This window comes from Gossypium raimondii, chromosome 9 (genome assembly GCF_025698545.1).
Source record: "Gossypium raimondii isolate GPD5lz chromosome 9, ASM2569854v1, whole genome shotgun sequence".
Taxonomy (NCBI): domain Eukaryota; kingdom Viridiplantae; phylum Streptophyta; class Magnoliopsida; order Malvales; family Malvaceae; genus Gossypium; species Gossypium raimondii.
In genome coordinates, this window is record NC_068573.1 from 41,676,272 (window position 1) to 41,700,378 (window position 24,107).

Here is a 24,107-nt window from a genome sequence, read left to right on the forward strand (position 1 = left end):
CTCTTCTAAATTTTAATATAGTATTTTTTAAAAATATATATGAGCAAGCTTAACTTGAGTAATAGTTTCATTATATCTCGAGCTTAAAAGGAATGATGCTCAGGAATTAAGTCACGGGCTTAATAGAACCAAACATATCTTAAGCTTTGAAAATGATACTCGGATCGTGTTTGAGGCAAACATCAAGCTGTGGATTTCGCAGTTTATCAAGCTCAGTTTCGCTTTGATTACAACCCTAGTTTCTGGTGAATAAACAAGCCAAAAATGAGAAGTCATTGGAAGTCTCTAACCTGAAATACGGATTAAAACTACCCTCAGCTAGACCGCAAAATGCCAGAAAAATAAGTTAATTAAATAGAAAATACTTCAATAGCAGTTAAATCTAAAACTAAAAATCACAAACATCAAAGAACTGAATTTGGACATCATTTGCTCTCAATCACAAATATCAATCTATCAAAAAAAAAAAACCCAAAGATGTATGAATTGAAAAGGATCTGTTAGATAACAGCGCATCCCAGCAAAAAATTATACCCCAACAAAAACCACTCAGGCATTAATGAATTAAAAACTTTAGAAATCAAATGACTATAGTTCCTCCTTGCTTCCTTCCCCTCAACCCCCCCCCCCCTTTTTGCTCCTTTTGGACTTCTCCATACCCACGTACAGATGCTTGCATTCTTTAATATTATATTTTTTATGACTAACTGCCCTTTCCATTCATGACACCAACTTCTGTATTAGTAAGTGCTGCCTTGGCCTAGCTGGTGAAGGTGGATAAGAAAGGCGTTTCTTGGCAGACGCAATCGGTCCCTTCCGAGGTGTTCCATTGGCTTCTAGTCCCAACGGACTTTGCAACTGGGTCTTAGCTCTTGTGGATTCAGTCGGTACCATGTAACTTGGAAGCAATGGAGAGCTTCCTAGGCCCTCATTGTCATGCACTGAGGAGCCTGCAATGCTATGCCTACGGTTCCTTTCTGACTGAATGCTCACCATGCTTCTTCCGTCATCATCTGGACCGACCACACTGCTTCTAGGGCTTGCTGACTTCAGCTTTCGGGCAGGTATTGAAGCTGATGTCTTAGGAGTTGAAACGGATAGGAGACTTGATGTTTGGTTCGGCTTTTGGCCAGCCTTTGGGGATTGCTTATCCAAATTGAGTTGGTAGCGAGCATAAGCTTTGCTGATTTCTCCTCCAAAGTTGCTGCGTGCACTCCTTATGGATGACTGGTCGTTCTGTTCCTTTTCTGTTGTACCACGACCCTCCTGTGGTTGTGCTGCCATCCATCGTTCCAACCAACTCCATCCCCATGAGGGATTGTTTGGATCCATGAATAACGGATTCATAGATCTTGAAGCATTCTTCCAGGTTTGCTGCAAAAAGAAGTATAGGTGTCAGACAACTTTGTTTAAATTTCAGGTACTTGAATTGCAAAGGACTATACTCAACACCTTAAAAGGAGGCTCATGTATAAGCATTTGGATGAGCCAATAATAAAAGTTTACAAGATAATGCTACTTCCTGCCTCATTACCAAGCTATGGAGAACATTTTTTCAAGTAATTATTTATGCTTCATTCATTCATATCATTGATGATGTTGTTAAATCTCACTTGAACATACAAATACTTAAATATTTGATGCTCTTAAAAGTATTCAACAGCATATGTAAAATTTCAGCAGGTCACCTGATGAGTAAATGAATATGCCATGGCCCTTTCTCTTCTCATAGCTGCCTCGTGCTTGCTAAGTAAGCTTGCCTCGATTTGTTCCTTTGACTGCAGGCTGTAATCCCAGTCTTCCCCCATCTGTTTAAACATTTCAAAAATCCACACTAATCAGCATGATGGAGACAGTGTGGAAAATCAACACCACAGAATTGTTTTCCACCAATGGAAAATGCTATGGGGGAAACTAGGAGGTTTAATGAAGTCACTCTAAGATCAGCTCTATAATGTTATATAATACCTCAATCAATTATCTTATATGTCTGCAATATAAAGATAACTCTAATTATAGGATCTAATGTATCACAGTGAAAGGGGATTTACCTGCAAGTTCACAATCTCTTTTGCATGTTTCTGCAAGAGTTGCCTCTGAAGAGCCTGATTTTCTTCAGTCATCCTGGTTCTCCTAATTCGAACCTGACACTGCAGACGAGAAAGCGTTTGCATGCACCGAAGAGTACTTGCTGCTTGCCTCTTGACCACAGGCCCTTCCATCAATGATTTCAGCCTGACCAATCCTTTTAAAGCATGCAATGCCCTTCTAGCCTGAAAAGAATAAATCATAATCAGCAAACACTACAAAAGTTTCTGCTATAGCTGAAAAATAAATTATGATCGAGAAAGAATTTCACACATTAAAACCATTTAATTAGACCCCAGAACACATAACATAAAGCAACAAATTATCATGGGAATCAACAAATCATATGAGTTAAACAAAGTAATTATCTTTCTCTGACCTTTTTATCATTTTTGTCTTTTCTAACCATTAGAAGGAAATACTTAGCAGCTAAAAATCTGCAACTGTCATAAGTAGACGTTAAGCTGCTTAGAATCCCATTCTATGCAGATTTTGTTCCATGAGTCTAGTCAAAACTATAAACTTAAACATCTCTCTTCTAGAAAATTTGATGAGAACCTCAAGAGGTTATCAAGGAAAAGTTTCACAAAGATGTTTTTGCAATGTTTCCTGCAGGTTGAGTAGCTTTAACCAAGAATATGCTGGACTTGATTGATAAATAATAACCATATCAGATTGAATTTCTAAGAAAAATTATTAGGCAAACACTCTTGTTGATAAAATAAAAAGTTAGAATTGCAGCACATGCCAGGTAAACTCGGAAAGTTGTTTGGATCTTTATTGCTGCCACTTCCTCCTCAGATTTTCCAGCGAACAGAGCATCTCTATTAAGCTGACGTTGAACAACCTCTACGGCAGCCTGAGGTGAAGCAGCAGCACTGGCAACTACCACAGGGTAAGTCTGCTTGCTTTCAGCTTCAATCGGTTTAACTTCTTCTGGCGGAGGAGGGGACAAGCTGACAGTTTCTAAAGTGGCTGCACCAGAATCACTGGAACCCAAATGCACCTGCTTCTCCAACAACTGCTGTTTTGATTTCTGAAAAACATAGCAATCAAGAATACTAAAAACTCATTGAGGACTATAAACTACTGCAAAGGCACAATTAGGCGAATGGGATTTTCTTCAAACCTGGTTTTTTTTTTCCTGGGAATCTGGGCTGAACACTTTCTTCAAAGAAGACAACCATTTTCCTTTCTTCCCCATCGTATCTTTCCTCACTGTGAACCCTTTAACAGGCAAAACAAAAGAGCCTTTTCTAAATGAAAGGATTTTGGAATGTATATTCTCCAACCAATATTCATAGAGGCAGATAGGTAATAAATGGTAATAATAGATAAATCGTGAAGACAGAGTGCCAAAATCATGGGGAAATTAAATATTAACAGTGATAATTAGGAAGGCAAGTGGGAGTTTTAGAAAAGAAGTAGAACTTGATTGGAGGAGGGAAATGTTTTAAAAAGAAAAAAAGAAAGAATAATCCCATGATCTATCATATGCATTTCTATTGGCAAATATCAAAACAATTTGTCCACTTGTTTTCTTTTCTTTTCTTTTTGCATTTTCAGTTCAAAAATGATTAAGCAAAATAAAGTCTTTTTTTTTTTTTCTAATCCAGTAAAACTGCACAGTAACAACTTTAGTTACAAAAGTTTCAAAATTTTCCTAGATTTTCTCCTCAATTAAGCAAAGCACAATAGAGCAAAGCTTAAAAGGTTCCCATGTATTTGTAAAAAAAAAAAAACAACCCAGATTCAGAAAGACAATTAGCAATACCAAGCAACAAAATTGTCATACAAAACGAAGCTAAAAATTGCATCTTTAAATTGAGTTTCCATGAAACAAAAAAGAAAAAAAGTAGCAGAAGCACCTGAGATTGTAATTCCCAGATCTCAAAGAATTTGAAGAGTGCTCTTTCCCTTTCTATTCACAATACAAACAGAAAAAAAAGAACCCAGAAATTTGAAAGGTTGTCACTGCATAGGCTTAGCAGACTGCATCCTTTTGATATGGAGAAGAAAATGGAATATATAAAGAGAAGTTGACAAGTGGATTTTAGAGATTATGAAGAAGAAACAGCTGGTCCTTTTGCTAGTGTGACCCAGTTCTTGGGGCAAAAAATGCGACACACTTATCTAACTGCATTGCCACCCTCCCCTGATTGGTTTGGTTGGAAACAAAGTCCACCCATTTCTCCCCCAAATTTTGGCAACTGAACCACAGTTTTATGAACACTTGTTTCTAAATTTTACACGCGGATCAGTGAAAACTCGAAACTAGCATATCAAATTTATATAAATCTATATTACATATTAAGCAAGCAATCCACAACTTTAAGTTGGTGCGAGGAGTATTAATTTTGTTGAGTAATAACGAAAATATCTTAAAATATATTATTTTAAAGATATTTTTGTTATTTTATATTTTTTAAGTAAAATATATATATCGAAAAATAGAAAAATACACACATAATTAGATTCAAACTAGATTTGTTCACTGGTTAGGCTATTTGTCTAAGTTCGAATGTTCGTCTAAAATTTTAAAGAGTTTGAGCAAAAATATTAGACCTGAAAAATAAATTAGGGTAAAAAAAATCAAACTTGTTTAGAATATGAGCCGAGCTCGAGCTTGAACATTCAAGGCCTAAGCTTGACCGAACCCATTTTTTAGTTTGTAATATTTTATATTATGTAATTTATAACATATAAAAATTAAATGTATAGTAATATATAATATTACTACAATGTAAATATTAAAAATGTTAAAATAATTATATGTAAAAATTTAATAAATAAAAAATAATAAAATTATTAAATATTAGCTTAAAATAATAAAAATATATTTTAATTTTTTTTAAAAATAATATGAGCATGACTAAGATGAGCTTAAGTTAGCTATTTGCAAATATGAATGAGTTTGGGTAAAATTTTAAACACATATTTCGGGTCGAGCTTGAACAAGTATAAACAGTGTTAACATCATGTGAACTTGACTTGGTTTGGCCCATGAACATCTCTAATTCAAACCCAAGCCTCCTTAATTTTTAACATTTCTATTTTACCATCCAACTAAAGCATCACTTATTATTATTGATATAATGTCTAGAACTAACCATAACACTCTCAACCTTTAAATAAGAAGATAAATGTGATTCAACGTTCGAACTTACGTCCTCCTGCACTGACAGCGATATTGATGTCAATCGAACTAATACTAAACTAACAAATTTTATTGATTATTTATATCAAATTTTGTAAATATATAATGTGAAAATGTTATATAAAAAAACAAAATAGGAGTATAATAAAAGAATCAGTTGCTAAGAACTTTTTTAAAGAAAATGATAATGAATGGTTCACATAGCTTTATAATAAATCATATTTAAGTAAGTTGGGCAAAAAGAAAGGATAATTTGCTCTTAATCCCATGCTTATTTAATATTTAGCTTGAATTGGAACGATAATAATAGCCACTTGGTTGACTTAATCTTTAAGAAATGAAGTCATTTTGTTAAATAAATTATACCTAATGAATGGGCAATACAAGACCATATCAACTCTTTTTTAACTCAAATAGCCACTAGTTAATGTCAACTAGCAATACTTTACCATTCCTTTTTTTCTAGTCTCAAATTTCAAAAACTCATGCTTTTTTACCAACTATATATCCGATTTTAGGAGTTTAGAATTGAATTACGAAATTTTTAAGGAACTAAAATGTAATTTTGAATAGAAATAATTTTATTTGGGAAAGATAATGTGCAATTGTACCGTATATAAAGTTTTAACTTCAGGGTTAAAAAGCGAAATTTCATTTTTGGGCCAATGTCCCTCCCTGTTCATCCGATATGAATATGCAAGTGTCTTACTCCAATCCAAAAGTATTCAAGGTGATTGACCAAAATAATTTTTAAAATTTTTCATTATTTTTATATAAAATTATTTTAAAATATCCCATAAAATATTTCATCAAAATTATTTCTACCCTTCTAAAATATTTAATTATTTATTTTAAAATAATCTTATAAAATGTTTAACAATTTTTTTCTTTTCTCTAAATCGTACTTAATACTAACCCTTATTAATATTTAAGTTTGGATTCTTTGAAAACAGTGTATCTCACAATTAAGTCTACATAATATTTTTTTTAAATTTAAATCCTTTTTAATTATAATTATTAATAAAAATGTCGGGTAAGATAATATTAAATGTGTGAGTATTTGGTACACTATCAATATATATTGTTTATTCCATAAGCAATATTAAAAATCTAACACGTGTTTTTTTAATATTTTATTATACCCTTATAGGACACTTGTCAACTCCCCGACCGTAAATTTTAAAAACTCTACTAATAGTGCACCAAATAATACTCAAATACTTAACTGAAAAATATAAATTTATATTAAAACTAACTATAAGTTAATACCTAATTGAAAACACATTAAATGAATTAATAAAATTATTATAAAATATTATAGTATTCAAATTTTAAATAATTTACATATAAATGCAAATAAAACAATTAAGATAGAAAAATATATTTAATTGTTTTTATTTATATTTATATTTCAAATTTCAAATTTTATTCTAATATAATATACTGAGAAGGACAAATTGCGTAAACAAAAGGGATAATTGAAATATGTTAATTAGAAGATCAACCCCAAGTGACAAAGACAGGCCACCTGCTGCAAGGTGTGGGAATGCATATTACAAAACTCTGGCTTAAGCTAACGAAGAATGGCAGTTAACAATTGATTCCCTCCCCCATAATAATTGGTCATCAATGGTGATCAGTTTGTAGCATAATAGTTGGGGGAGGGGGGTTCCAGATAAATTGAAAATTTTACAAGAGAGGGTAACAGTTTGAGAATTGCTATATTCTATAACATTGAGAGATGAAGCAAGATGATATAGGAAGTATTAATTTCTAGAACAATGATTGTTTCATTGCTTTCTAATCAAGTAATTTGGTATAACCACTTCCAACAGGTTGGTGGATTATAATACTTCACCACTCCAAATGTTGTTGACATCAATTAAAGAGAGCAAAATAAACTTGAAAAATGTTTTACATGAAAAATGGGAAAATTTTGAGATTATGCTCATAGTATCATATAGATTTTGTCCTCTAACAGATGCATATATTTCCTCTCTTTTTCTTTTTTCTTTTTTTTTTTACAATCGAGTAATTACATCAAACAATGAGGATGTTTTGACAAGATTTCTAGGCACAACTCCAATGGGGAAATGAAGACGCCATAGCATTATTTTGGAGCACTCTTCTGGTGGGATACCCTTTAACTTGCCCTCATCTTCCATTACAATTTGTTTCACAAATTTCAGTGAGTTCTGAAGGCAAATAAAACATGAAAAAAAAATTGTTAAAGGTTGCCTGCAATGTCTATGTAAAACTAACTAAAAACGTTGTTCTAAGTACCCTTCCTTTTATTATTATTTTCTTACGGTGGGGGTGATTGAACAAAGCAACAGCAACATCTTATAAATTAACCCTTTACCTAATATCTGTCGAAGTATGCAATTTGCTACTCATTTCTTCATATAAATAAATGGTAGTTAGTCTAATCTCTACTGAACCATTTACTTTCCTACAAAAAACAGCAAAATGCATTCTATTTGGAACCTAATTTTTAATGGGATGAAGCTCCATTCATGGAATCCTATGATTTAAATGGAATTTATTACCAAACCGTTAGATAGTAGGCTAAATGTTAAATATAGGGGTATTTTTTTTATACAAGTTTCTATAGGTTGGTTGAATGAATATTTGGTTACCTGTGAAGTGCCTTGGACCGATGTGAGACGTCCCCATCTCTCAGGGTCCCAAAGGATTGAACTGTTAAATGCAAAACTTGATATATGAATAGGAGGTTTCGTATCAGCATCTGTTTCTGCATCTGTCTGGTTATTCATCTTCCTTAGGTGCCATCCTATAACTTGTGATGAATCACAAACAGGTCCTTCAATCACAACCCGTCTCTCGTTTGCTGATAGCAGGGCCATTGGCCAAGTTCCAAACACCCTGCAAATTGCCAAATTTTGTCTATAAATTAAATACATTTATATTCCATGTACCAGCCAGCATATTATATTCTTTAAGTATGCCCTACAAAATCATTATTATACAGGTAGTTCGGAACTTGTTATCATAAGAAATATAATATGAGAAAGAATTAGGTGAGAGAAATGATGCATACTCAATTTGTCTAAGTTCTTTGAAGAAATCAAGATCGTAAACATTGGAAAGTCCAGCGAAATGAACTATCCCACTCAGCTTGTGTTGCTCAATGTGCTTCAATGCAACATTTCGTTGATGATTTAGCTCTGCTTCAGGGTCTGTGAAATTCTCCTTGAACACCAAATGCCTATACATAATGCCTGTTTTCCTAAGTATTTCGGATAGCTCGTTCGAATCCGATTGCCCTTCCACGACGATCCACAACAATGGTTGAGGAACCAGCCGAATAGTATTCGCTAGCCTCCTCAAGAACACACCTTGAAACTGATCTTTTGTGCTGGTTGGTGTAACAACAATCACAAGTCTCCTGGATGGCAGCTTGACTTCATGAACAACAGTACCATCCACTTGTTTCGGACTTTCTAGCTCATTAGACTTTGCCGGAACTGGAACCGGAACCGGAGTTTCGGCTCTCAAACTCTGGTTAACATTACTGCTATGTACCGCTGGCGTTACTGATTGGTTCACAGGCGGTTGTGCAATATGTGATTTATTGTGTGTAGCAACAGCAGGGCTAGAAAAAATGGAATCCTTACCAGTTGGAGCAAAGCCTGTGAAAAACCCCATGACAAAACATAAAGAGAAGTGAACAATAGCTTTCTTCCATAGCTGTACTTTCTTCTTTGTTCTCTCAGCAGACCCCATCTTATGAGTAAAATGGAATTTTAAGTCAGGAAATTTAGAAGACCAGGAGCAATGGGGTTTGGTTTTATAATTAAGTTGGCTTTGGGAGGTTGTTGTTTAATTGGGGAGGCATTTTCTTCACTTGGTTGTCTCTTGAAGTAAAAGAAAAATGGGGAAAAAAAAGATACAACAGATACGAGGGATTCGGTTGCTGTCTGCACCAAATAGTTGTTGAGATGGAACCCATCAACTAAATATGATTGCAAAAACAATTTATACCATATTTTACATGCTGTCATGATTCGTTTTTGTAATAACAGGAGTTGGCTTGGTATGTTTTAATACTTACTGGATGAGAAATGTTTAGTTGCCATGACCAGGTAGATGCAGAATGTTTTTCAGGTAGCGGCATGCTGACTCTTCATGTTACTGGAATTTATTATATGATGCAAGAGTAAGAAAAACTTCGCTTAGAATGCCGTCTTACCAATGGTAACTATTAGTTTGTTTTCATTAACATTTTAAGGGCGTTCTATTGATTGAAGCAAGGGTGCACCTTATCATTTCTTTCTTACTTCAGTCACTCAATTTTGATCTCAATAACAAATAATTATTCAACTTTTAAATCAGTCATACTAACAATTTTTCATTACAGACATAACAAAAATTATTAAAATTCTTTTCTCCGTTATATTTTCCCTCTTTAGAACAATCTTTTCTTCCAAAATCCAATACAACTGTTAACAAACCCTAGAAAGAGGAAGATAAAGCTTCTTTCAACGATCAAAGAGAGAAAATAGAGAGGAAATCTAGATATTATTTTCTTTTTTTTCCCATTTTAATCCTTTAATTTCATGAAATTTATATTTTGTTTCGTTTGTTTATTTGTCTCTTTGCTTTTTTGTTTTGTATCAAACAATTATTTTTACCTCATCCCTTAAAAAAAATTTTAAGGGTTTCATTTATTCTTTGATTCTTTGACTTCTTTCTTGAAATTGAAGCAACCCATTTCGAAATTGGGGTTTAAGTTTTTTGAGTTATTGTTTGATTTTTTTTTATCTTTAGTTTCTCTTTGTTTAATGGAAAACAAGTATAGTCGGCGTGGTTTGGTGGTAAAACTTAACGAGTATAATAAAACCCAAATTTTGAACTTTAAAATCAAACTCTACCAAATGAGATTATTCTGGATATAGAACACAAAAACAGAAAAAAAAAATGAAGAAAAGGGGGAAAAGAAAGAATGGACCAATTTTAGAAGAAGAAGAAGAGGAAGACCTTTCTGCTCCTCATGTTCAACGTGGCAAGTTAACTAGCCACATCAACTAACTCGTTAGACTGTAACGGAAAATATTAATGAGTGGCTGATTTGTCACTTTTTAATAACGTTAGTGACCGATTTGTTATTTTTTTAAAAGTTGAGTGACTGAGTTGAAAGTTGAGTGACTATTTTGTTATTGAGATCAAAATTGAGTAACTGTTTGTGTAATTAACCTTAATTTTAATTTAATTGATGCCTCACTTTTCTAACTTTACAAGAAACTAGAGACTGGCAATGAATTCATGATGTTAAGGAAGCAAGAATGACTCAGGTCTGAAGCTTTGCTAGTTCTTTAGTTTTCTCCAAAAAAAGTGGTTTGCATAAAAAAAATGTAAATTATATTATTAAGCTAAACAAAATATAAATCAAATAAAAGGTTATAAGAACAAGAACAAAATAATTTATTCTATAATAAAAGACGGTTTAAGTAAATCCTTGTCAGTAAGATATTTGGCGGAGGAAATTGGGCTTCAAAAGCATTTGGGTGCAAGGCAGGTTCAATTTGGACACAAAATGAAAGCTTCAGTTGCCTTCCCAAATTGATTCATGAAAGGCTTTTTAAAAGGGGTAATATATAATTTAGCCCTTAATCTTGTCTATTTGTATCTAGTTGGTTCTTATATTTTTTTTGGATCTAGCTGGTCCCTCCACACCAACACCGTTAATTTGTGCTAATGGAGCATTTCTAACCAATATGGTGGTGCCATATGACAACCTCTCAAAACACCATGTGGTAAACATAATTTTTATTTTTATGATTTAACTTATATTTATATTTGCCACATTACGCATTGAGAGGCTATCATGTGGTATCACCAAAATGGCTAGTAGTGTTACGTCAGCACAAGCTAACGATGTTAGTGCGAAAGTACCAACCTGATTGACGGAATACAAGTTCAAAGACCAACTAGGTACAAATGAATAATTTTAGAGCTCAAATTATATATTAACCTTTTTAAAAAAACACTCATAAAAAGATAAAATTACTTCAGGTTGGGGGTGCTTAAAATCTTAATAGGAACCAACAAGTGTTAATATTGTGATAAGTCACGTTACACTTTCAAGGAAGAGTGTATGTTCGAACGACATTGTTTAGAGGGATAACTACAAACCCCAAACATGAATAATAAAACAAATATAAAAATTATTTTAAAAAATCTTAATAGGAAAACTTAAGTATCAAACCATAGATACCTTTTTTGGTTAATAACATTTTTGTCCATAGTAATCAAAGGAGATATGATCTATTGGAGGATCACTTTAAATGTATTAATCTTGAGATGGCCAAATTTTTTTTTTTTGGTGAGCGTGACTTTCATGTAATATATTGTGTCTCCCATTATTCACGATCAAATTATTTCACCCACTTTCACATTCCGTAATAACCTTTTTCATAACTTCATTTAGTGAGATACAAATAGGATGTCTAACATCTCAAATGAGGAATTTGGATGTTTTAGCAAACTCAAACATTTTAAATTCTCTTTGCAACTATTTTAAATTATTTCATAGCTATTTGAACAAGACCAGATCATAAAATGAGTCTCCAAGAATTTAAAACAACTAAAAACACAATCTTTAAAGAAACAAGGGGTAAGAAAATAACTAAATTGTCATTCGAATAGCTATTCCTGTCATCCAGATAGCAAGTTGGCATATATGAATAATTCAAGATAGACTGCCTCCCATCCTGATGGGCAAGCTAACCTGACGATGACGAAGGGTTTAAGGTGAGTTTCTGTACTCCACTTGGGTATTTGTTGTTGATGTGTTGGATTGTTCTGCTCATGTGTCTGTTATGAGTTCAATTTGAATCTCATATATGAGAAATGACCAAAATGACCTTATATGATAAAATTACCATTTTACCCTTCTTCTTTTTTTACCTCTAAGCACAATTTCTCCACAACAAATAGGTACTTATCAAACTCAAATTTCATAATTTACATTCAATTCTTAATAATAGTCATTGGGTGGTGAAAATTACTCATGCCGTTTTGGGTAAAAATGAGAAAACGAGCTAGATAGAGAATTTTTATGGAAGTAAACAATAGAAATCAGTGAAAATTTGGTAAAAAGGACCAAATTATAATTTCTAAAACGTTGAAAGACTAAAATGCAATTTTAACCAAAAAGAGAAAATATGAGTTATTACCGATTACTTGGCATGGTAATGACTTGAAATGTCTATTGGTGTGATAAACATCACTTTTGGACCAAATTGAAAAAGATGTGAAAATACATAGATTATATTTCACTATGTCCGATCTTGGAACAGTACCTAGTGTCTTATAGAAAATATTGGTGTTACGAGAGCTCCAACAATAGTGCAGTAGTATTCAGTGGTCTAACTTCCACCCAAGCACCCATGCATTGTTCATCTCAGTAGCTTCTTTCTCAAACCTCTCAATCAGACGCTTGTAAATGCCTCCAAGCTTGTAGATCAAATGACCAAAGGTGGACATGATTAATGGCCACGATGTTGATGCGAGTTTTCACTTTACCCATTTTAAAACTCGAGAGAGAAGCTGAAAATGAACATGAAACATATTAGTAAAACATATCGTAACTCAAATCAATTTAACATTATAAGACATACTAAATCTAACAACGCATTGTAGAAAGGTAAAATGGTTATACTTAATTTAGAAAAAGGAAATAATCCAAAGCTTCCATATTCACAAAATAAACCAAAACTCAAATATTTTTAACAGTATAAGAATTTGACATGCTAAAGTTGTCCTCCACAAACATGGAGTTCCACTACATCTCGAAATGGTTCTTCACCATTTTGATTATTTTCGTCAACACATTTCTCTTGGGCTATATTTACTTCATTATATCTATTATCTCCTAACTATTTTTTAGGAAAATATATTTTAGAATTCTAAAATTAAAAAATAAACAAAAATAGATGCACTAAATCTGAAACAGGAAAAAATCATATCCAATACTACACAAAAGGAATCAAGCTAATAAAAGGAATGAGATCATTATTATTTAAATAGAAACGAATCAAATGGAAGGAATTAAAATAAATTCATATAAACTATAACTAAATTAAATAAAAGAAAAGAACGAATATTTTAGCTAGGAAACATGAAAATCGAAATTTCCTTCTAACTAAAGCAACAAATCAAAAAATATAAAGATTTATATAAGTTATAAAATGCATTATTTGAGATTCGCTTGACCTCAAAGCTCCCTTCATTAGAATAGAAGGGAGCGTAAAGAGGAAGATATAATAGCTGCCTGCTTTAGCTTAAGTAGCCGCGGTCTTGACTTTGTTTTAACTAGCTAGGGTTTCTATTTTAACAGTTGGATTAAAGATAATAAAATGGCCGACACTCGAATCTTAATTCATCCATTGAAGGTTTTTCAATATTTTTGCTTGAACTTGACTACAATACCCTTAATATTTTTATAGAATAACACGAGGCTCCTTAAACCATTTAGCTACCATTATTTATCTATTTTGTACTATGCTATTTCTTTGTTTTTTGTTTGGGGGGGGGGGGGGACTTGCCAATTTTCACTTAATAGGTAGACAATATAAAAAGGGTTACGACAACGTAAGGATATATCAATAGATGCAACCACTTTAGTCCAGTTGTTTGTTTTTTGTTGCACACTTCTATCTCCTTGTGTTTCCATTACCGTATCAAAGTTTTGCATGAAGTTCCATACATTAGTTAAGTTGATTTAAGTCGTCAAATTCACTTTTGATCTTTCACTAATAATATTGGTCCTAGATTTCTCTTTATTGAAAACTTTTATTATCATTATTCCACCATTATGAGAAATGTTCTTTGTTTGAATTTGTGATTGTGGTTGAAATTCTCCTACAAACACGTATTACATTATCCATTATGTCCTTGAGAATGGATGCACAATCATAATAACGCATGTCACTACTCCTTGGTAATTTGAAGATCAATTCTCATCTATCGTCAACACTGTCCCATGTTTGAAGATGGACTTTAGGTTATCAATCTCTCTTGTTTTCCCTGATTAATTTTGAACACTTCACTAATATTTTTTTTTATCGTTTCAATTTGAAATGAAATATTTTTATGAATTTACTTTACTATTTCAAATGGGTAGATTTTAATTGGTTTGGTTCCATTTCGTTCTTGAAGCTTAATTTTTTTACAAAACAATCTCTTTTTATTCGCATTTTTGTTTTTAAGAAAAAAAACTTGTTTGGTTACTATTTCAGATACTTTTAAGTGGTTTGGTTCCATTATTTATCTAACTGAATTGGAATCAAAGAATTAATGGCAGACAAGTGAAAAAGTTTGGTTCTTAAGTGAATCATGCATATAATATTGAAAGCTCAAGATTGCACTGGTTTGCAGTGTGTGTATCTTGTATATTATATTATAGTGGACAGACTCCAAGAATATGCGAATTTAATGGATCATGTCTTCGGGGTTTACCCTTATCCATGATCTGTGGTGTTTATTGAAGCACCCACTAGAAAAAAAAAGCTCCTCAGAGGCAAATGAATATTAGAGATGATGAAAAATTGTTTACAACTCCCTTTATGAATCATAAGATTAAGTGTGGGTGGGCGGCAGAGAAGACCAGAGCAGGGCATCAAAATAAGCTTCCATTACCATTAGGCATCTTTAAACCATTTCCTTTTCCCCTTGTAAGAACACCGTTTGTGCTTAGTCTACCCACAACTTTTTCTTTTCTATTTCTAAAAAGATATGCTTAAATTCAATGCAAGCAATGCCAAATGCAAACTTAAGTCAAACTTAACGACATCAAATGCTTAAAACTCGATTGGCTGTTCCAGCTTTAGTCAAAACATCAAAGTTTGATGATCAAAATCTGGTTGAATTTTATCTCTTATCAGAATATAAGAGCCCTTATGTTCCAAGATTCTCTATAAGGTTGGGTTAAGTTGTGTCTAAACTCAAATGTTGGTTGAAAATTTGAGATGGTTTGGACAATTCATTTTTAAGTTTATGATATGCTTCTTTTTTTATATTAGGTAAATTATATTATATAAAATTTAAATTTATACTATTATTTAAGTCCTTGATTGATTTAGTGTCACAAATCAACCAAACACCAATTCGATTAGAGTAATTACAGAAATATCTTTCTATAATTGAAATAAATTAAATTATTTGAGGGTATTTTAGTTTTTTATCTTTATTTTAACAAAACCCAATAAAAATAAAAATATACATGCGTTGAAAATTGAACTCATGTCAATTAAATAGGTAAAATCTTAAATTTACCACTTAAGAAAAGTTTCATTTTAATATGTTTTATACATTTTATTTTAATATACACAATTTATTATCTCTATTAGTTGCATATATTAATAATGTTGTTGATTGAGTACATTTAGTGTTGTTAATCTGATGGATTTATGTGTTATAATTTTGTTTTACTCACAATTTAATCTATTTATTTAATATCGTACATAGTTCATGTGTTATTATGATCAATTAGTTTCAAACCATAAGTTTCATTATTTATTATATGCTATATTTAAACACACATATGTGTTTTAATCCGTAGTTTCCACATGCATAAGCATGTGATAGGATTTCTAGTATACTTAATGTGGATATTAAGTCGTTTATGTTTAAAATTTTAATCAAGATATAATATATATAATTGTAGTAAAAGATATATATAATTAATAATTAATTAAATTTTAAAATAAAAATAATATGGACAAAGCCTAAATAAATTTGAGTTAGTCATTTATAAATATTAATATATTTGGATTAGACTTGTTTAAAAGTCGGGCTACCCACCCAAGATCTTAAAGCCTATCTAAAATTTAAAAGGGTTTGGATAAAAAATATGACACTCAAAATATGGGTTTAGACAAAAAAAATCCCATTTAGAACATGAGTTAAGCATTGGACAGAAGTTTTCAAACCCGAACTTGGCTCGATTTAGATAAATATTTAATATTTTATTTTATATAATAATATTTTTATATATTGAATGTTTATCCTAATGTAATTAATACTTAACTCAAATATCATAGTTTTAATAATTTTATGATATGAATTGATACTTTAAAACATTATAAGCTAAAGGTAAAATGTATATATTGACTTGTATAGAGCGGTGGTTAAAGCTTTTATTAAACATCCGTCTAATACGGGTTCAGACCTTGTCATCTTATCCTCAACTCCAAATATGGTACAAAAAAAAAGAAGGAATAACAACAAATTTAGTCATTAACATTTACAAATTTTATTAATTTGACTTTTTTTGCCCTAAATTTAGCTATCAACCTTTTAAAAATAGTGAAATTATTTTAAATTTTAAACATGGTAGTCTATATTTTATAATATTTTTTATAAAATTAGTACTTTTATGCTAATTTTATAATTTTTATAATTTTATTTTCTTTTTGAATTTTTTATAATTGTAAGTTATCAACTTACACAAATATATTTACATACTTATTTTCATATTTATTCCACAATTTAATCAACTTCCTAAACATGTTAGTATAGGAAAAATAAAAGTATCTAAAGGTACTTACCTCTTGGATGCATTTATACACAAAACTAAGCTTTCAATCACTTGAATCCATCCTCACATTTGCTTGAAATTCCATGATACATCATTTCATCATTTTCTCATACAAAAAAAAAAATCACATTTTAGCACCTAAGCTTTCCAAGCTTTCACATCGCATCTACACTCAAATATTAAGCTAGGAGAGAAAAAATATCATTACTTACCACATTGAAATTTTCTCTCTCTAACTTTAACTTTATTTGTGGAAAACAAAGGACTTGAAGGTGTTCTTAACAAAAGATCAAATATGGGGGTTGAGATCTTGTGAAATGTTGAATGAAAAGTCAAGAAAAATGAAAAGAAGAGAAACCCTTATGGAGGGGAGGGTGGAACTACTTAGAAGGTTGGTGGGGATGGCTTTTTCCAATTAAAACACTTAAATAAAATACCCAAAAGTTTAACTGAAATTCCTAATATGTGGTCCACATTCCATCTCACTATTTTATTCATATCCAATTATCTAAGTTTACTCTATAAAACAAATATCTCATTAAAATAATATTCACAATATAAAATTATTGAGAAAGGACCTTATATGGTAAAATTACCATTTCACCTCTTTTTTTGCCTCTAAGCACAATTTTTCCACAATAAATAGGTGTTTATCAAACTCAAATGTCATAATTCATATTCAATTCTTGATAATAGTCCATGGGTGGTAAAATTACTCATATATCCTTTTCTCGATAAAAATGGGAAAACAAGCTAGATAGAGATTTTTTTTATAAAAGATAGAAATCAATGAAAAGAATTGTGCATGGGAAATTTTGGTAAAAAGGACCAAATTGTAATTTCTAAAAAGTTGAAAGAGTAAAATGTAATTTTAACCAAAAAGAGAAATATGAGTTATTACCGATTACTTGGCATGGTAATGACTTGAAATGTCTATTGGTGTGATGAAAATCACTTTTGGACCAAATCGAAAAAGATGTGAAAGTACATGGACTAAATTTCACTATGTTCAATCTTAGAACAATACCAGTGTCTTATCAAAACTATTGGTGTTACAGAAGTGATAAATGATGAGATGGATGAACGCAAAAGCGGATTGTAAAGTTTGTCAAAGTCACAGATTTGACTTAGGACTCTAGACATTAGAAAATAAATTTAGACTTTGACACAACCAGAAACAAAATTGAATCCAAGTAAGATAAATAAAAATAAAAATAAATCACTAAAATAAAATAATAAATCAAAAATTAAGGAAGCGAATAAAGAAGATAAATGGAAAGATAGAACGTGGCGTGTAAAAATCCTAAGAAGCCTTGGAAACACGAAGAATTCACAACCCCCTTCAAACGGCTCTAATATCCCTCTAAGATAGAAACCTTGGCAAGAAAAAGTTTGAAGATATCCCCACAATCTAAAAAGATTGTTAAAACTCTTCTAAAAGAAACTCAAGAGAAATTTTTAAAAAGAAAAACCCAAAGAGAATTTATTAACTCAAAAAAGAAATAGAATAATAATAAATTGAATGAATTGTGTATAATGCAAAGGACTATATATAGGCTAGCTAAATAAATCTAAATAAAACTCTTATATTATAACTCTAATTTAATTTAAACAAAAAGCAGTTTTAAACTAAATTTTCTTGTTAACATAAAACTCCTAAATAACTTAAAATAATTAATAATTATAAAAAATTTGGAATAAAATAATAATAAAATAATAAGATCTGACAAATATAATATTGGGGTCATATATAATAAAAATTAAGTCTAAAACCTGAACCCAATATGATTTAAACTCGAATTAAAAGCTCGAAATTCGTAATTCTCGTCATAATCACGTTCAGAAATTCTGCTCGCACAGTCTTCACTAAAACAGTCATAACTTGAGCTCCCGAACTCAAAATCGAGTGATTCAAAATGCGTTTCGAAGCTAAGAGATAGATATTCAAACGTCATGAGACATCTTAACCCAAAAATGTCAAGATCCTATCCAAAAAGTCGTCGCAAGTCTGCTGATTTCCCAAGCCTAAAAATTGACAGTTTTGATAATTGGAATCTAATAAATTTCACCCCATTCATGCATGTATCAAGGAGCTACAATAATAGTGCAGTATGTAGTGGTCCAACTTCCACATAGCAATATCAATGGTAATACCACGTTCACGCTTTGCCTTAAGCTTGCCAAGCACCTATGCATACTTGAAAGATGTTTTGTTCATCTCAACAACTTCTTTGTCAAACCTCTCAATCACAAGCTTGTAGATCAAACGAACAACGGTGGTGGATTTCCTAAAGTTGACATGACTAATGACCACAATGTTGATGTGAGTTTTCTCTTTACCATTTGTAAAACTCGAGAGAAGCTGAAAATTAACATAAAACATATTCATAAAACAAATCAGAACCCAAATAAATTTAATGTTACAAGACATACTAAAATATAGTAAATCCCTTTGTTACAAGAAAAAATAAATCTAACAACACATTGTAGAAAGTTAAAATGGTTATACTTAATTTAGAGAAAGGAAATAATCCAAAGCTTCCATATTCACAAAACAAACCAGAACTCAAATATATTTAACAGTATAAGAATTTGACATTCTAAAACACAATAAATCTATTTGTTATAAGAAAAACTAAATCTAACATGCATTTGGTTAAACTTAAGTTTGAGAAAGGAAACAATTTGAAGCTTAAGAAAATCGTTTGATTATTTTTGTCAACAAATTTCTTTTGGGCTATATTTGCTTCGTTAGATATATTATCACCGAACTATTTTTAGGAAAATATATTTTAAAATTCTAAAATAAACAAAAATAGATGCACTAAATCTAAAACACATCCAAGCCAATCCAATACTACGCAAAAAGAATCAAGCTAATAAAGGAAATGAGATTATTATTATTTAAATCCAATACTACCTATACAAACAAGCATGAGTTACCGAGCCCAACTTCAATAGTGTTGTAAAGTATCAGTGGTCCAGATTTAAAATTCAGTGTATGGGAAAACAAAAATAAAATGGACAAAGTATGAGCAGGTGGGGCTTAAAAATCAATATTTTACTTTGGATCAGGCTTGTCGGGCCTGAAGAATGACAAAACATATGATTATTTTAAATTCAATTGGAATACCATTTAATGAGTAGTTATGGTTTAAATTAGATAATTATGTATAACATAGAAAATTTTCAACAAGCTAAATACTGATTTGTCTAAGCTTAAAACTAATGATAATCAGCCAACAACACATTTGAAATAAACTTTCAATATCATATTGGACAATGATAATTAATAGGGATATTCATGAAATTTCTTACATAATTTAAAAGTGAAGCTTGATTTTTAGTTCAAACTTGGGAATCTCTGGAAAGTGAAGTCTCCTTTGGATTCTTTATCTTGTTTTATGTGATATAGATGTTTCCTTAGGATGATACTGTATGGTAAGGCATGTTTGATTGGCGTCTCTCATTTAGGTTAACCTGCCTTTTTCCTTCCAACCAATGGCAATGTAATCATTGTCTTAAAACTCTAGACTTATCAAGTTGATGCGATTTATAGTTAGTGTAGAGTTGCCTATTTTGGGATCAAAATCATCACTCACTATAGCATTCCTTTAAGAAAACTGTAGCAGAGTGTTTTCACACCCATTTTCTATAAATAGAATCAAGTTGTCTTATTATCAAACATTCACTCTCAAAATCAAATATGGGAAATTATTTGAGTAAAGATGAAGCGTTTGTAAGATAGGAAATGGCTACTCCTTTGATTCCCTCTGAAATTGCTGATTTGAGAGGAAAATGATACATTACATTATTGTATCGGCACTAACAAAAAGTGATGCCAAAAAATGGAAAGGGAAGCTGTATATTGTATATATACAATGAATTTGAAGGGCCCAAGGCCACAACTTAACTTCAATGGAAAGGTAAGCAATCTTTTTTAATGGCTTTGGGTGGTGTGGAGAAGGAGAAAGAGAGCATGTGTTTGCCATTGATTATTGCTGATAATTTGCCACCATGGGTAATGTGTAAAATTTCCATGTATTTGTGGGTTAAGACTTGGGATGACAACAGTTCAATCCAATCATTAAATTTTCCTTATAACACATTATGTGAATCTAAATTATTAATTAACTTTTTTGTTTTATCTTTTTTATTAGGATAATCTTTAAAAAGTTACTTTTAGGATCCTCTTCCAATAAGAATATTATGCTGCTTCACATTCTTTTGAAAATTTCTTAATTAATATAATTTTTAACTTAATTATTTTTATTTTTTATGTAATGTAATTAAATAATTAATTATAAAGCAAAAGTTAAAAATTTGAGATTTAAAATTATATAGCTTACAGGTGTGATACAGTATTCCAAATAACATGATTTGAGGTCTACGAAATTAGTGCCAAGCATACCATGTATAAGAGATTGAATTATGGTTCCAGTATTAGGAGAGGAGAAAACACTAGATTCACCATGGTTAATAGATTAGCCTATAGCCTGTTAGAATTACTAAGCACATTGAGGAAACCTTTGCAATTTATTCTCACTTGCAATGAGAAGTCAACCATCTATGAATATTACGTGACTGATCATGGGGCATAGCAGACTAAGTTTAAAACCTTGAATATTTCCTTTTCAATTAAAATTGAAAGGACATTACCTTCTAGGACAGATAGAAAAGAATAGAGGATTTCCTTGTTGAAGGCTATACGTAGTGGATTAAAGGAGCCAATGTCACCCGACAATAAAGAACCTTGGTAAAGATACATATCCCATGATCCAAGAGATCCATTGTCGGTAAAAATCCATTTTCAACACAAGTTTCTCCAAAAATATTCACTCAACCTTATCATAAGCTTTGGACAAATCGAGTTTGTAGAAACAAGGAGATACTTGCTTTAGCAAACATAAATTGTGGCTAAAATAGCGCTTGGAACTGTGGCCATAGTTTCAACTACGAAATCAAAAGTGCATAAATGTAAAGATGAACACCGAGATTGTTTACCCAGTTCAACCTCAGTCTACGCTTGTAGGGCCTTACCCAAAGCAATGATCCACTATCCTTCTCACAGTACAACCAATGATTTAAGTCCTAACAATGGGCTAATTCTCATCAATTTAGCGACCTCACCGTTTTACAAAGACTAGATCACTCTCCCACTAAGCTTCCTCATCGAAAGCTTAGTTTTGCAACACAAGGGACCCTCTTGATTACTTACAAAATAATGCACACATAAAGCATTCCTAACTTGAACAAATTTGTGCTCTTTCTATCTCTCGGTCGATCTTTAACCTAGACAAAACTTAAGTTTATATACTACTTAAGTTTTACTTACATAAGAGTCATAGTGTAATCACTTTTCTAAAAAATAAAGTTAAAAATCCGTATAGAATAATCTTGACATAATTTCATAAGAACCTCGGTGTAGCCCAATGTCTTCAAATGTAGATAGTGACTTTACTTGATCCACAAGTAACCAAACTTCAAGTCTTCAACTTTAACTCAATTGGCCTTCATGGTTTAGGTTCTAACTTGTCCAAATATCTCCAAAACAAACAGCATAATACTTTTGTTCTAAAATATGCCAACTCTGAAAAATAAGCAAATACGACAATGAAACAATGCCTCAAGTTGTGGCCACTGTTTCAACCACAGCCTTCAAATGTGTCAACAAAGTTTGATAGCCTTGGTACCTTCGGAGCCTTATTTTTGCTTCTTTTATCACATGAAAGGCTTCATGTGTGATAAGGATGTTAATTATCTTGAATTTGACAATCCACTAAGAAAGCTTATTGTGCTTGAAGGATGATACTTGGAAGGAAGGCTTTCATTCGTGAAGTTAGGATCTTGAATATTATATTGTAAGATTAGTTGCAATATACAATGGGTTTGTTGTGAGAGATTTCATACGTTATTTCCCCATGAATGAGAACAATACTTATATGATTAATTTGATGCAGGACCTTTTCACCGTACTACAAACATCAGTGTTCCAAAAGTGTTGATCAAAGATGCTCAAAAAGCCATTTGATTCGAAAGATTTAGAGGGTCTCGTCCCAAATACCGCTGTTTATTTGATTTGATCATCTATCACCTTATTATATAATTTTTTTTGCTAAGTAGGGGTGTAACAGAAGAAAATTCCAGAGAATCACCCATCCTGATATTACTTATAGTATAGTTGAGGTGTTTTAAACTGATGAGAACCACGTGAATCCCTCTCTGTTATTTGCTTTCATCTCAACAAAATAAACCCCTAAACATATGAAAACATGCTTGCATTTAACATTTTCTTTTAAAAAAGAAAGGTTTTATTACAATGCAAGACAAGACAATCTAATAATTGGAACCCCACAAAGAATATTTATTGCTCCTTGTTAATGAAGGAATTAATTAGGCACAAATCCAAGTCATTGATTTTATATTTATGATATTTATTAAATTGTCCCCAAAGCCTGGAGAAAAGTATAATTATTGGCTGTGGCTTTCAAATCCTTAATGCCAGAACAACTTGATTTATAGTTCATACGACTAACAAAATGTTAGTGGCCAGTTTTGCTTCAATTTTGACAGGAAAATAACGAAATGAAATAAGGGGAATTAAACCATAAATAGAAAATGGTCCACAAATGGGTATTATTTCGAGGGACCCATCAAACCCCAAAATATAAGCCTTTGCACATGTCAAAGTATGACCTAAACCAGCAACAACGACACCCACACTTTAATTTCCAAGTTTTAATATACAGCAGTTGAATTGGCTTATTAGGAAGTCGCACCACTGTCAATGCAAAGGAAAGTTCCGAAGGAAAATTTGGGATTTTCCAGGAAAAGGTGCAAGTAAACTAATATGACCCCTTTGCATGAAATACCTCAGTTATTGCAAAATTTATGGCAACACACTTTTTTTTCTTTCTTTCTTTCTTTCTTTCTTATGGTTAATGAAGAAGAAACAATGAGAAAAAGAAAATAGCTAGAAAAAGTAACGCAAATGTAATCAAGTGTTCATAAATAATATCAAAATAATAATAATAATTTAATTTAAGTATTTTTTAAGTGATTATAAATAACTATTCAATTTAACCTTTTCTTTTAATTAATGAAAACATTGCATTTTAAGCTATTTTAAAAAACTCCCTAAAAAATTAAAGTGACTAGTTTAGAGAAGAAGAAACAAGAAGCAGATGGTGAAATGCATACTGACATGGAGGAAACTAAAAAAAAATTAAAAAGCTTAGGTGAGGAGAGTGAAAGAGCGCGTGAGAAATGAGCGTGGTACTTTTAATCAATCATAATCTC

At 31.5% G+C, this 24,107-nt stretch overlaps 2 protein-coding genes and 1 long non-coding RNA gene across 4 annotated transcripts; all 3 read right to left on the reverse strand.

The window, feature by feature from the left end:
* Window positions 1-461: 461 nt before the first annotated feature.
* Window positions 462-4,351, reverse strand: LOC105799807 (protein IQ-DOMAIN 2). Of its 2 annotated transcripts, none has more exons than XM_012630561.2 (6): window positions 3,957-4,351; window positions 3,218-3,306; window positions 2,837-3,124; window positions 2,052-2,273; window positions 1,689-1,808; window positions 462-1,374 (listed from the first exon to the last, which is right to left on the reverse strand). In XM_012630561.2, the coding sequence occupies exons 2-6, from the start codon at window positions 3,290-3,292 to the stop codon at window positions 721-723; spliced, it is 1,359 nt and encodes a 452-aa protein (XP_012486015.1). In that variant the 5' UTR covers window positions 3,293-3,306; window positions 3,957-4,351; the 3' UTR covers window positions 462-720. The 2 variants fall into 2 exon arrangements, with proteins under 2 accessions (XP_012486015.1, XP_012486013.1); XM_012630559.2 differs by having other exon boundaries at window positions 3,218-3,315.
* Window positions 4,352-7,015: 2,664 nt separating this feature from the next.
* LOC105799808 (beta-1,4-xylosyltransferase IRX9) lies at window positions 7,016-9,101 on the reverse strand. The gene is made up of 3 exons (XM_012630564.2): window positions 8,307-9,101; window positions 7,885-8,131; window positions 7,016-7,440 (listed from the first exon to the last, which is right to left on the reverse strand). Exons 1-3 carry the CDS (start codon window positions 8,990-8,992, stop codon window positions 7,267-7,269), a joined length of 1,107 nt encoding a protein of 368 aa, XP_012486018.1. The 5' UTR covers window positions 8,993-9,101; the 3' UTR covers window positions 7,016-7,266.
* A 3,310-nt stretch (window positions 9,102-12,411) lies between these two features.
* LOC128032442 (uncharacterized) lies at window positions 12,412-17,223 on the reverse strand. The gene is made up of 2 exons (XR_008188597.1): window positions 16,819-17,223; window positions 12,412-12,817 (listed from the first exon to the last, which is right to left on the reverse strand). It is a non-coding gene; the product is annotated as an uncharacterized LOC128032442 (long non-coding RNA).
* Between the last annotated feature and the right edge of the window lie 6,884 nt (window positions 17,224-24,107).